The 14,642-nt window shown below is 50.4% G+C and overlaps 1 protein-coding gene across 3 annotated transcripts in view; it reads right to left on the bottom strand.

Moving 5' to 3' along the window:
* Positions 1-14,642, bottom strand: part of Iqca1 (IQ motif containing with AAA domain 1) — a 119,404-nt gene that overhangs the window by 10,955 nt on the left and 93,807 nt on the right. For all 3 annotated transcript variants that reach the window (XM_050163114.1, XM_050163113.1, XM_050163115.1), the window contains 2 exons: positions 8,303-8,389; positions 2,656-2,833 (listed from right to left, as the gene is read on the bottom strand). In XM_050163114.1, coding sequence (XP_050019071.1) covers positions 2,656-2,833; positions 8,303-8,389 — 265 coding nt within the window. The remainder of the gene's footprint in view (positions 1-2,655; positions 2,834-8,302; positions 8,390-14,642) is intronic.

Here is a 14,642-nt window from a genome sequence, read left to right as displayed (position 1 = left end):
GAAGGAGAAGGAGAAGGAGAAGAAGAAGAAGAAGAAGAAGAAGAAGAAGAAGAAGAAGAAGAAGAAGAAGAAGAAGAAGAAGAAGAAGAAGAAGAAGAAATAATCTATGGTGCTACTGGAGCCACTGTCCTCAGAACTTATGGGACCTTGCATGGAAGTCTCACTTGAGACAGGAGCTCCACAGTGGGCCCAGCTGGCAGGCAGCTGGTGTGACCTAGGAGTACAGATGGGGAGGAACAAATACAGATCTCTTAGGGCTGGTGTGGGTGGGGGGAGGACCCTGTCAGGACTCAAGAGTGTCCATGACAGCAGGGGGCCTTCTGGTGGGAACTGTGTGTGCGTGCGCGTGTGCGTGCGCGTGTGTGCGTGCGCGTGTGCGTGTGTGTGTGCATGCGTGTGTGTGTGTGTGCGTGTGCAATGCTCTCACATGTAGAAGCCAGAGGCTGATGTCCTATATTTTAGTGACTCTCTACCTCATTTCATGAGATAGGATCTCTGGTTGAACCCAGGGTTCACTGATTTGACCGAGCTGGCTGGTAGGCAGGTGGAGGCAGGTGGAGGTAGGAAGCCCCCTGTCCCTGCCTCTGCAGAGCATGGACAACAGGCGCGCATCACCATGCCCAGCATGGAAAGTGGGAGCTGGAGGGGGTGGCTCCAAGTCAGGTCCACTTGCAGGTCAGCAAGCATTTGCTGCCTGGGCCATCATTCCAGGTCCATCTCGCACTTCCTCTTTTGGAAGGGCAGGCCCCTAACTATAGACCAATCCCCATTCCCTCTCCTTTGTGGAGAAGGGGAAAAATCTGGGCTCGGCCATCTGCTTTTGATGTCCCCAACTGACCTGACCCTGGCTTGGTTCACCATGACATAGTATCTTAGCATTCATTTTATCTTGAGCTTCACGGGTGAAAGAGTTAAGTGATATGATTTGGGGGAGTGTCTGACCCTCTGGGGCCTTGAATCCCAAACAAACGTGAAGACATCGCCTCTGCATTCATCCCCATGTGGGCGGGGCCTGTGATGAATTGTGTAATTAGTTAGGTAGACCCTGGGGGAGATCAGCTATGCTGAAGCATTAGGGTGGTCCAGGGGGCTTCTAGGGACCACACAGGGCATTCATCAGCCTGGGGGTGGTTTGTAGAGCGGCTTGATTGGGGCTAGGCGGGAGGTAGACACTGAGTTATGTCTAGGAAGCCTTACTTGGAGCCCCACAGCTGCCTGCTGATCTCTCTGGGCCCATGTCACCCCACTCAGCCCTGTGGCATTTTTTGAGTTGTGTCTGTGTGTGTGTGTGTGTGTGGGGGTGGTGTTTATAAACCTCTGGAGCTCTGGCTGCTGATAGATAAATGGCCGAGTAGCGGCCCTGCTATGGATCTGCAGCCCCCGCCCGCAGGGCTGGAGGAAACCACAGTGATCACCTAGATCACCTCGGAGGCAGGAGTGGTCTTTCTCTAAGACAGATGCTCTACCGCACAGATAGCAAAAGCCTCAAGGTCCTGTGGGGAACACGGAAAGATTTATAATGTCAGCAAAAATGGTGGTCAGACAAATCAGTACTGGGAAGAAACGTGTGAGAAGCAGCCGCATGGTGGATTGGCCCTGGGCCCAGCAGAGGTATCTTCCGTCCCAGAGGAAGGGCTGCCTTCTCCACCACAGTGATGAAGTCAGAAAACATTCAGGAAAGAATCCATAGTTCTTAGATTTAGGAAAGAAAGCTGAGTTCTTGGAGATGCCCAGCATTTTGTCTCAGACTGCAATTGCCTGTGACATCCGCTGATGGCTTCCCTTTTGCCAGACAACAGAAGCCACCTAATCCAAAGCCGCCACCCAATCCAAAACTGCCACTCAATCCAAAGCCGGGCCTCGTGCTGTGGTCCCTTACAGTGAACACCCCACACAATAAAAGAGGAGGAAAGGTGAGTGAGATGGAGAGGGAGGGGAGGGAGGCCTGAGAGCAACGGCCTCCTCCCCAGTGCTGCGAGAGCAGGGTCTTTACCCCTGCACTGCACGGCACCCTCTTCTCTCTGCTCCCCACAGCTCAGCCTCCTCATCTCTCCCCATCTCCGCAGTCTCCTCTCCCATCACCTCTGCCTGGCTCCTTGATGTCCCATATTCTTCCCTCCTGTCCCATCATCTGTGACGCCCGCCAACCCACCTTCCTTCTGCTCTGGGCTGGCTGGCTATGAAGAACCTGCTGTGACCCTACATGATAGACATGCCCTATGTGGGGAGAGACCTAACAGGTCCCAGAGTCTTCCTTGCTATGCAGGTAACACAGATGTTATGTAGTTAGGGTCCTACGCTTTGCAGATAAAGGGACTAGCAACCTAGGGCCTGAAGTGCCCAGGGTCCTTTAAGCCAGTGGTTTTCAATCTGTGGGTCTAATGACTCTTTCACAGGCCCCCTAAGCCATCGTTAAACACAGATATTTACATTATGATTCATAATGGTGGCAGAATTACAGTTAGGAAGTAGCGATGAAAATAATTTTATGGTTTGGGGTCACCACAACACGAGAAACTGCATTGAAGGGTCACAGCTTTAGAAAGTTGAGAGCCACTGCTCCAAGCCCACCCGTGGTCCTCCCGCGCTACCCGCCTGCATGCATAGCTCAGGGACCAGGCCTCGGGCCCGCATGGAAGGCCTTATAATACTTGCCGTATCTGGAAGCGTAGTCTGGGCGGGGGACCAAAATAATCTTTTGGTAAACCCTGCAGAAGGGCTGGAGCTCAGCGTCAAAGGGACGGTGTGTGGTTCCCACTATCAGGATCCTATCATCCGGCTTCAGGAGCTTCAGGATTTTGGGGAGGTGTTTTTTTAGGCGTTTTGGTTCATTCTGGGAAGAGAGGGGAGGAAAGATTAGGCGCTCGGAGAAGAGAATGGGGAGAGCAGAGAAGCTGAAGGGGAGGGACGTGCGGTGACGTGCACTCGGTGAGGGGATTTTGAGGTTTCCATTGTGACCTCTCTAAGTGTGTCCCTGGCTGAGCCCTAGGAGGTGCCTCCTATTTGACTTTTTTTCTGTTGCGATTTCCTGCCTCTGGCCTCTGGTATTCACACTCAGGATCGAGAAGGACGGAAAGAAGGAAGGAAGCACCAGATGGAAGACCCAGGACTTGGACCCTCAGTGGGCCACCCCGGACGGCTGATCTCTTAGCGGAGGAAGCCCACTTTGTTCTGGGCTGTCTGGAAGATGGGCTCAAGTTTTCCTTTGCTGATCAGAGAACCACGAGGACTGGAGGTACTGGCTCTCACGTCACCACAGGCTCTGCAGCATTCCAGTGTTCTGTCCACAGAACAGAGGGGCAGGCATGTGGAGGAGTCTGCTCTGGATCCCAGGGAGAAGCAGGGTTAGCCCTGTTGCCCTGGGCAATGCCTGACTGGTACAGCTGAGTGAAGAGGAAGCATGGGAAGGCAGCTTAGACGGAGATGCCCAAGTCCAGCCCTGTTCATTGTGGCTCCTATTGGCTGGTTTCTAATGATATTCTCCATCTTGTCATGAACTTAGGGAGTCAACCATGTGTCTTTGGAGAAAAAAATGTAAATTTTTAGCCCATTAAAAATTAGGGGGCTTTATTATTTTGGCTGGGTCTCTTGGATTTCCACATAAACTTTAGGATTAGCTTTAAATGTATGTGAGCGAGTCAGCCGCCATGTTTATGGGGGTCACACTGCACCTGTAGGGCAGCTCTTGGGGAGAGGCCACCTGTGCTTGTCAGTCTGTCAGCACAAGCTAGTGTCACCTGCGAAGAGGGGACCTCAGAGGAGACACTGCCTTCATCACTTGGCCTGCGAGCACATCTGTAAGGCATCTTCTTGACTAATGCTCCTTGTGGGAGGTCCTAGGCGACTGCGGGCTGGACCACCCCTGGGCAGGTGACCTGAACCCTATAGAAAAGGCTGAGAAAGCAATGGAGACCATGCCAGTGAGTAGCATCCCTCCATGGTCTCCGCCTTAATTCCTGTCCCAGGGTCCTACCCTGGCTTCTCTCAATGAACCTATAAGGTGCAATGAATTGTTCCTTCCCCAAGTTGGTTTTGGTCAGTGTTTTATCACAGGCACAGAAACCCAACTAAGATTCCATCTTAGCAACATTAAATCTTCAACCCATGTTTACCAAATGTCTTCCTGTTTATTTAGGCCTTCAGAATTTCTCCAGGCTTTTGTAGTTTTCAGAGGAGTCTTGTGCTACTTTTACACCACAGCACTTTCTGGAAACATTTTTTCTGTGGCGTAGAGATGGAACGGTGGTGGGTTGAGAGGTGAGGGGCGATGGGGAGGGTAGACTAGTCCTTTAAGAAACAAAGTAAAGAAGCCTTGCAGGGTGGATAGGGGGGGGGTGCATGGGCGAGCTACCCACAGACTGGCGGAGAAAGGACTGGTCTGAGGGTTCTAGAAGGCTCAAAACAGGGGTACACCTGCGCAGTTCAGTCCATCCACCCTTAGTATTCTGGTTGCTATGGCAATGGCAGTGCCCACTCTTCCCTTTCTGAGGCGGGGTATTGCTATTTGCATGCCCTGAAGTGGCAGGGGGATCTAAAATTAAGTAGCCTATTTGGATGACAAATGTTGATACTGGGTGGCATCCATGGTGACACCTTCACACCGAGGGGCTGTATTCTCCTGAGCTGGGAATGAGAAAGCAGGGGTATGTTCATCCAGTCCCCAGCTCCCCAGTGCTCAGGCTGGTACAGTTCTATTTCAGGGCTGTTCATTCAGCACAAGACCCGCTCATCAATCGTGCCGGGAACTGGCTCCTGATTAGCTGGCCACCTCCGCATCCGCCACCCCCCACGGCTGGCCTGCCAGTCCCTCACAACTGTATTACTGCGGGCAATTTCAAATTAGTGGCTAGCATCCATACGGGCAATTTCAATTTGCTTTTCTGCAGTTAGCTCCGCGAACCGAGCGTCACAGTCAGTGCCAGCAAAGCAAGCAATTCCCCGGTGGGGACCTATTGTGGTGGCAAGGAGGGCTGGGACTAGATGAGGTAACACAGGGCAATGGTGCAGAAAATGCAGGAGCAGGCACCCTTGCCTCAATCTCTACCTTCGCCTCTGACATGACTGACTGTCTGGCTATAGCAACATCATGGGGTAGGCACCAGCAAGGGTTTACCAGGGCAGGGCTGGCTTCCTCATAGCAGCATGGGTGAACCCCTGCAGCCCCCCAGGATGTGACTTTTCTGACATTTATGAGGCCTTGCCAAGGGTTGCTGGGGTGACATGGAGGAGGATCGGGAGTGAGTAGGAGGAGGGGCAATTTCAGCGTCTCATCTTTGGCCCCTAAGACAAGAGGTCTTCAAAGGCAGGTCCCCAGGTCCCAGGGGAGTTATGGGAGGTACAGAGGAACAGAGTACTGGCCCTATAGCAGAAGGGAAAGTCAGCCACATTGAGGGTCTTCCTGCGTGTGAGTGGCACTCAGGCAGGTTGAAGATATGGCCTCTACACTTAGCCTGGTTCCGAGTCCCACAGTACCCCCTCCCAGTTGTGTTCACTTGGATTTCTGGTCTCTTTCTGTGAGAGATGGACAGGCTTCCTCCCAGGCTTGCAGGGAGTCTCTCTCATGGGTCTATTGTGTCTCTTCTATCTGCCATTTCTGCCAGAAGCTGTCTTCATACCTCACAAGTGTGGCATCTTGATATAGGCTCTACATTCCGGTTTTCTTGCGGCTGGCTAGGCCTTCTCCATCCCCTCATACCTTAGAATGAGGCAAGCTCCACTAATTTCACTGTGTGGGACCTTAATCCCAGGCAGAGGTACTGGGGGATACATTCCCATGGATGTGATTTCGAGGGATGCTCCTCGAATCTCCGAGCACGGCAGGAGGCCACCCTAAGCCAAGTGGCCTTGCTCTTTTGCTGTGGTTGTGGTCATTCAGATCTGGCCTTCTGGTTTTAGATAGACATTTTCTTCTCTGGGCATTCATAGTTTGGAGATCCGAGAATCCTTGGGATAGAGGCTGGCACATGTGGGGAAAAGGACTCTGGGCCCCATGTGGCCAGGAGCTGGTGAGAATGCTGCCCCAAGTCCTCTTTTCCACTGTAACAACTGCCGGACCTGGCCTTTGGTCCTCCACTTCTGAAACGGGCACCCACTGCTATTGGTTCCCAAGATCTGGTGACTGGGAAACGTGGGTAGAGCAAGTCCAGCCTCAGGTTTGGCATGGTGTAAAGGCAAAGGGAACTTTATGGTCCTGCTCCCCTGGGTCAGATAGGAGGTTGCTGTGCTCAAGATCTTCTGGAGCTTGCCATACCCATATGTGACTCTTCCCCACAGCACCCCACCTCCTGCTGGGGTGGCTGGCTCACCCCTGGGCCTTGTGTTCAGACCTCTTAGGAATGTTTTACTCAAATCCAATGGGATATTTTATGTGGTGGGTTGAATGATAATGGCCCCTATAGGCTTACATATCTTAGTGATTGGTCCCCAGCTGGTAGAATTGTTTAGGAAAGACCAGGAGGTGTGGCCTGTTCAAAGATGTGTGTTAGTGGGAACAGGCTTTGAGGTTTCAAAAGACTCATGCCGTTCCCAGTGCGCAGTCTGCCTCCAGCTCTTACAGCAAGATGTGAGTTCTCAGCTGTTCTTGCTGCCGTGCCTTCACTAGGCCATTGTGAGCTTGAACCCTCTGAAACCATAAGCCAAATTAAGTGTTATCTTTTCTAAGATGTCTTGGTCATGTTGTTTTATTGTGGCAACAGAAAAGCAACTACCATGTTCCGGGACTTGTGCAGGGTGCAATCTGTGATCTTCCCCTGACAGTCAAGGATCTTCCGGTCAATGTGAATAGAGCAAAAGTTCAGTTTGTCCACAGTGAGGCCCGTGCCTCCCCAGCCTCCATCACCTACAGACCAGACTCAGCTATGGATGGTGTTTGTGGGATCAGGGAGACAAGAGCGAAAGGGTGGATGCTGAGACTGGAGGGGTGGTCCGTCTGTACCGCCAACTTCTCCATCCCTGCCAGCTTCTCCATGGGAGTTTCTCACCTTGCTGCTCGCCACCAGCACCCCCTAAAGGCAACCCCAGCCCTCTGCCCTGGCAGATTTCTCATCAACAGGCTGCCCTCCTTGGATTCTCTGTGGACTTGGGTTGTAGTCGTTTGTGACAGCCAACTGGGGTTATGGTAGAGGAAACCAGAGAAATTTCCTGAAGTCAGAGGCTCTTCTGGCCGATAGTTAAGTAAGTAGAGACTAAGAGAGGTTAAGTTACTTGGTGAAAGACACACAGCCAGCTAAGGCGAGGCAGAACCTGCCTTCTGAATTTCACATCACTTGGGGTGAAGTTCTGTGGGAGACAAATCTCCACGTCCACTAGCAGCCCACACCACGATGACACGATAATATGACTCCTGTCTAATACGCATAGCCCCGCACGCCTCTTTAGACATACGATGCCCTTTAGACGTATGATCACAGTTTTCTGTCCTCAGTTTTTCAGCTTGGGACTTTTTCCTTCCTCAATGTCTTGACACGGTCAGCAGAGGGCGCTAGCCACCAGATTCCCAGATGAACTATAACAAATGAGTCTTCCTAAGAGGTTTTGAAATGACAGGGCAATCAGGGCTCATTTGGAGAAGCAAAGATTGAGCTTTCGGGCTTTGCCCAAATCACCTCTACCTGCTGAAAATGATGTATAATACATAAGTGATTAAAATCCTTACCGATTTAATCAGAATCCACAGCTAACCACTATTTGCTTTGCTACAAATTGGTGTGGAATAACAAGCCTGTGTATCTGTAATTTTTTTTAAACATGTGGGAAATTTGCTGGTGATTTGTGGGGGGGAAGTGTGGGGGAGGGGGGCCATTGAAAAGAGAGAAAAGGAGGAAGGAAGCAATTGAGACTGAGCTCCCCGGAGGCCCTGAATGCAGGGCACTTAGCATTGCTGTTGATGGCCTTTGTTCCCGAATTCCAGGCCCTTTGCTATTTATTATTATGAACAATAGGAAATTGTAATAATAACTCTGTGTGCGCCCCTGGCTGTAACTGTGCGGAGTTTTCGGTATTGTTTCTTTCCTCTGAATCATGTTTGGGCTGAAAAAAAACCTCCCTCCTTCCTTTTTTATATTTTTCATTTTTTTCTTCCAAATTATGCCTCATAAAAATCAAGGCCCTGGCTTCTTTCAAATACTGACAAGCACTTAGGGCAGAGGGCCTACTGTGGAAGGATTTAAAGCCCCGGTGGTGTCTCCCTTACTGTTTTGAAAAAGCTAAGAGTTTCTTGAAAAGTAGAGATGGTTCCTGGTGAGCTCCCTCCCCCAGAGGAAGGAAAACAAAGAATGCCAAGAAGGCCACCCGGAGGACTCACCTGCCTCTCAGCCTGCGGGACTCTTTTGTAGAAGGTTTTCTCTGTGTCTTGGATCCACACCACAGACGGCTGAAACTGGCGAGCCACCTGCAGAGGACAAGATCCGGCCTAGAGGTGAACGTGTTTCTTCCTGAGGGGTGTTTGCTCTTTCCCAGTGTCCTGACTGGGGCATCCCTGGCACGCCTCAAGGAAGGCCGGCCCTCAGGTCACCTGGAAGTGTGTCTGTCCCCTGCCCCCTTGCACGGATCATCTGTGCGTGCACTTTGCATCTCTGTTCCTGGCTGGGAGGTGAGGCCACGGGGTGGCCTCCACCTCCACAGGCCTGTCTTAATGGACACATTCCTGTATCCGTGCCCAGAGCCCCTGCCTGGTTTGGTTTGTACTAAACCCCCGGGTTTCGGCGGAAAGTGAATGGGAACGGGGCCACTTGTCTTAATCGCGGTCTATTCACAGTTCCCAGGTTCATTCAGGTCTGCTTGCTACCGGAAAACAGTTTCATCAGGGCTCCCATGATGCTATTTGTTCGTGGCTGTTCACCTGTGCCTTTGTGACCGGGGCTCCCCTGCAGGCCGGTGGCTCCCAGCCTTGCTAGAGCGAGCAGGGCTTCATGGCAGAGTTGGGACTGGACTAAACCAAGGCATGCGAATAATTGCCACACACCTGACAATTTCTTCAAAGCACTCACCTAGTAGTGGAGTTCAAGTGTTTTTGCAACAATTTGAGCTTTGTGTGAAATTGTGGTGGACAAAGGCAATACCAGCTCCATACCGAGCTGGGAACTCTTATTTGTACATTTCTTGAAACATCGTTGACGGAACATCGTTTTGGCAGCAGGTGGGATTTCAAGCCCAGTCATTTGTTCAATGGCTGACAGAAAAGTCACCAGGGGCTTGATGGCGCAGCCTGTCCCCTGGCATTCTATGCCATATGGGAAAGTAGATTATGGACCTCTAGTGACAAAGCAGATGCTGACTGAACTTGATCCAACACCTGTGTCAGATGCATCGGCGTGCCCCAATACCCTAGGATCCAGCACAGTTGGGGAGATATTCGACTTTTAGACGCTGTGTCATAGAATTTGAGAATTCAAGTCTGATTTTAAAAATCCCCGACCTCAAGTGGTGTGGAGTGTCCCTGAGGACAGTCTAGTGGTGAGTGGAGGAACAGCTTTGGACCAGACACAGGGCAGGGGCACTGCACACGGAGCCAGTGCGTGCAACACAGTCATCACCTGCTGAACCCTGCCCCCTCCCCAGGGTTTCCCATGCATCCAATGTCCTCTACTCGATCGCACAAAGTGTGCCCCATTACCAACACCCTATTCATAGTCAGGAATACTGAGAGTCAGAGGTGACCCGGGCTACGCAGCTGCAAAATGGCAGAAGCAGGACAGAGGCCAGGATGGTGTAGAAAGCACAGGCTAGTCCCGTATTTCCCTAGCTGCCCTGGACCAAGGACATGGGGCAGCTCCAGAGTCCCTGCCTCAGAGGAGAGAAGCAGGGGCCCTGGAGGTGAATGCGTGGAGGATGGAGACACAAACACTCTGCTGATTCTACAAACCCAGCTCTTTCTCCATAGACGTTACCTCTACCGAGCTCCAACCTGAACCACTGTGACCTCTGAATCTGGGGCAATCTCCATTTATGGGGGCTTAATTTTCGCCTTGTTTCCTGTGGTTTATTTTTATCACTAGATATTTTCTCCTTTCTAGAGTTTGATTGCTAGAGAAAAGGGAATAAAAAACTCAATCAAGGGGAGGCTCAGTCAGGAAAGTGTTTGCTGTGCAGGCGTGAGGACCTGGGTTTGGATCCCCAGAGCCCAGGTTCAAAGCTGTCATAGCGGTGCATGTCGGTAACCCCAGTGCTGGAAGCTAGAGACAGAAGGACCCCCTGGGGCTTGCTGGCTAACCAGACCAGCCAAAACAGCCAGATCAGCTTCAGTGTGTGAGACCTTGCATCAAAAAACAAGGTAGCATGTGACCGAAGAAGACAATCATTACTGACCTCTGACCTCTACACACATGGACAGGTAAGTACGTACACACACACACACACACACACACACACACACACCCTTCTGTCTATGCTATAATGGACTAAAACAGTTTGTCTATGTTGTGTCTGGCCCGGCCCTTCCATGAAGCTCCCCTCTCTCCAATTCCCAAGTCCGTTCATTGCCAGTGATCCCTGGAATCGTCACAGCCACTCCCTCCAGCTCTGGTGCAGCCTTGCAGGGATGCTAGGGATGGTGAATGGGCTGAAAAAATCTCAAAACAATTATCTGAGGAGTGACCAGCACAAACCAAGCCACCAGACTGGCAGCTGTCACCCTTGTGGTGAATACATGCCACAAGACAAAGGAATACCCTCTCTGCTTCTCTCGTCCTCCTCTGTGGCCTTTTATTTAATAAAATCAGTGCCCAGAGACGTCAAAGCATCTTATTTCATAACTCTCCAGCTTCAACATTCTTCGAGTCTCAAGGGAAGGTCATGAATGTACTGCAGGTGGAGGGTTGGAGCCAGCGATCTATTATGTTGAGGCACCAAGATCTTGGCTGGGGTGGTGAGGGCTCAGAGAAGACAACTTTGGAGGGAGATGAGGTAGGAGATGTGGGTGGAGTGAAGGAGAGAGGACTACCACTGTAGGACACTGTGAGAGTCTAGGAGTTGACTCCCTGGTGGGCAGACAGCAACAGGGGTCATTACTAGGCAATAGAGGCAGCAAATCTCCAAGATGGCCAACTTCTTCCTCAGTATTCTGACTGGAATCAGAAGCCTGTCAGCCTAAAACAAAAGCCGTGTGGGCTTTTGCCTCACAAGTGCCCCCACCCCGGCTCAGGAGGTCACAACAGTTCTGGACCAATCAACCATCCTTCCTTTCTTCAGGCTGATCCTCCCTAAACTAGGGGCGGGATGACTCTTCAGGGGCTTTCCGACCCCAGCCCTCAAGAAGAGACTGACCAATTTCGGCTTCTCGGGTCACCCTCTGCAGAGCCTTCTCTCTGTGTCTGCCCGCTACGTGTGTGTGTGTGTGTGTGTGTGTGTGTGTGTGTGTGTGTGTGTTTCCTCACTCCCAGCAAGCACTGTTCCCTGCCGGTGAGTCTGGCTGCGGTGCAGGTTTCTCTGCTGCTGCCGTTGTGGTTCAGATGTTTCCTGCCTTTTCCTCCTTTAACTGGCAGAGAAAAGGAACCCAACCAAGACCCCTAGACTGTGTCATTTTGGGGACTCTTCTTGGATTTCTTCTGCAGACTCTATCAACTGGGCAAACATGCCTGCCAAGGACAGGCTCTCCACCGGGCAGAGCTCCGGAGCATAGACTGGAACAGGCCTCTTGAATCCGCCTATTCTACAGCTGTCTTTGTACATTTCCCATCTTTACAAACCCCTCCCTGCCAGTCATAGACATGGGAAGGGTCTCTAGCTCTGAGCACTGCCCCATGGACTGTCATGCAGGCTGTCTATTCTCCAAACAGGAAATTACTTTTCTGACATCATAACATGAGGGACTGTCATTCATGGTTCTAACTTTATTTTGAATATAGAGATGACTTCTGACCCACCTTAGACCTACTGGTACTTAGATGGGCATTTTGGGGGTACATGGTTGATATTCCCTTAGAATGACTTCTGGGGAGAGAGGGCCTGGTGGAAGTCGCACATAGGTTGTGTGGGTTTAAAGTCATAGTCTCTTGGAGGGTCTACCTGTCTACATCCACCCACCTCCAGTGAACAGGTAGGGCCCACAAAGGGACTAAAAGCTGTAAACTCTGGGCCTGTTAAAACTCTGTCATCTGTTAAAAGTGTGGTATGTGGACCTTTACCCGGGTCCTTATACTCTTTCAAAGCTTTGTCACAAAACACCAGTTTAGGTCACAAGGCCAGACTCTGACTAGGCCAGCATAGGACTAATGCATTGGGTTTGCTTCCAGCATGGCTTTGGATAAGGCCTCTGGCATGGCAGTTAGGATGAATAATGGCCACTTAGGTCAACTTGCAAAAACTTAAAGTGGTGGCTTGAATATGAATAACCCCCATAGGCTCATATATTTGAATGTTGAGTCATTAGGGAGTGATGCTATTTGAGGACTGGAAGAATTAGGAGACGTGGCCTTGTTGGAGAGACTGTGTCCCTGTGGGTGGGCTTTGAGGTTTCAGAATCTCACACCAGGGCCAGTTTCTTTCTTCTAAGTTCTTTTCAACTTGTTGCCCATCAGGCTCAGGTTAGCATTTAGCCTTAGATGGAGTTTATTACCCCTTTTGGGCTTCATTCTCAAGCAACCTAACACTGAGAAGAACCAGGCCTAGGATGCCAGGGCCACTACTGGTCTCTCAGTGGCCACAGTCACTGCGTGGATCCCATTTGTATAGCAAGGCTGGCTCTTTACAAGATCCTGCAGAGACTGGGGTGGTACAAAGTGCTAGACATCTGTCTTCATGTCATCTGCATCCTTCACTGTCCAAAGGGGTCAGACTCACCTCACCGGGACACAGGCCTGTTGATCACCCAAAAGCATATTGTCAGATGGTGGGGATGCACGCATTTAGTCCCAGCACTCAGAAGGCAGAGACAGGCGAATTTCAGAGTTCAAGGTCAGCCTGATCTACAGAGTTCCAGGACTGCTAGGGCTACACAAAAAACCTTGTCTTGAAAAGAGAGAGAGAGAGAGAGAGAGAGAGAGAGAGAGAGAGAAGATGACAAAGAAGAAAAGGAGAAGAAAAGAAGAAGGAGGAGGAGGAGGAGGAGGAGAAGGAGAAGGAGAAGGAGAAGGAGAAGGAGAAGAAGAAGAAGAAGAAGAAGAAGAAGAAGAAGAAGAAGAAGAAGAAGAAGAAGAAGAAGAAGAAGAAAAGATATTTTGCCCAAGATAACAATCCAGGGCTGACTTGGACAGTTGCCTGCTAGAAGGCTTATATTTCTTCCACCCCACCCTTGCATTTTTCTACAAACTTCATCACAGGGTCAGTGAGCCATCATAAGGCCAGGACATTGTGCAAGAAGACTTTAGCCTCAGCAGCTCAGTAGTCTGTAGAGGAAGCCGACCATCTCGAACCCACCAAGTTCAAGGCCAGGCTGTTTCCACCCAAGAATAAAAGCTTTTAAAGCCATTGTAATGATCACCAAACCATAGCCAGTTCCTCTCCCTCATCAGTCAGTGGAGCAGTCTGGCCACTCGGCTTAGCACCGGCTCCTTCGGCTTGAGTTGGTGAGGCCTGGACAGCTGGGTCTCATCTCTGCTATTTCCACGTCTAAGGAACTGACAGCCAACGGTTACTGGAAGCTCTACCTGCCTGTACTCTTTTGAGTGGAGGCTCTGTTGACCAACAATAAGGACCCGGGTCTGCTATCCCATACTTCTTGTGTATGTTATTACTAACCAAAAAAAATGGATTTGACAATTTGTTAATGAAAAATGCTGTCTTTTGCCCTTTTAAATTTCATGCAGCTATGGAGAAGCTTCATTTAAATTATACAGATAGTTTGAGGTCATGGCCAATTAAATGTAATTGAACCTCTGGAAGTCATGTGGAATAGTTCACTCTGCGACCAGCAGAGGGCTCTTCAGTCCTATCAAATACCAAAATGTTTCTGTCAATGACTAAGTCTGAGCATCATGAAAACAAGGTGTCCTCACCGAGTTCTGTGATTCCTCCGAGCACACTGTTCAATGGTTACCACAAGCATCATGCCTCACGACACACTGTCTGAGCTGTCAAAATATGCCTACATCATGTGTTACAAACATGAGCCCTGGATGTGTTAGGATTCTCTCCCACACGATAGGGAGAACTTTAGGAAAACAAAACCCAACTGAGGCTGCCTCAGTTTACCAAGCTGGAAAGGACCACTCAAGCCCATTCCTCCACCCACTCGCTCTTTATTCTGTGAACACTGGCAGGGCATTTGCTATTGGCTGAAGGGAGGGGATCTTTGATGGTGGGGTCCCCTCCCTGCCTGCAGGGATACAGTATCCTGAGTCTGTGCGAGGTGCTGCCATGCTGGAGAGGAACAGAAGGGTTCAGGTTATTGGAGGTTCACATTCTTCACTAACTAGGAGGTCCATTTGAAGAGGATGTGAAGACATTTTCTTCTGCAAGCCCACTATTTCAACATTCGATTTTTAATTGCTGTCATCTTTTGCACCATCTTTTATACAATCTGCTAAATGATTTCAAGTCCTAGCAAGGGGCTAACTTAGTTTTGAAACTGCAAATGATAACAAACCACAGAGCAGAAGTATCCTGAAACTGATGAAAAGAAGGTAAACTGAGGAAGGGGAGAGGAGAAGGACTAGGGATGCATGGACTCCTGAGGAAGCTTCTGATGGGCAGTGTGTTGGGGGACA

The sequence above is a fragment of the Alexandromys fortis genome, unplaced genomic scaffold, assembly GCF_014885135.2.
Source record: "Alexandromys fortis isolate MF-2015 unplaced genomic scaffold, M_Fortis_MF-2015_v1.1 scaffold_139, whole genome shotgun sequence".
Classification (NCBI taxonomy): Eukaryota; Metazoa; Chordata; class Mammalia; order Rodentia; family Cricetidae; genus Alexandromys; species Alexandromys fortis.
The sequence above is the reverse complement of the archived record's forward strand: the minus strand, read 5'-3'. Positions and strand labels throughout refer to the sequence as shown.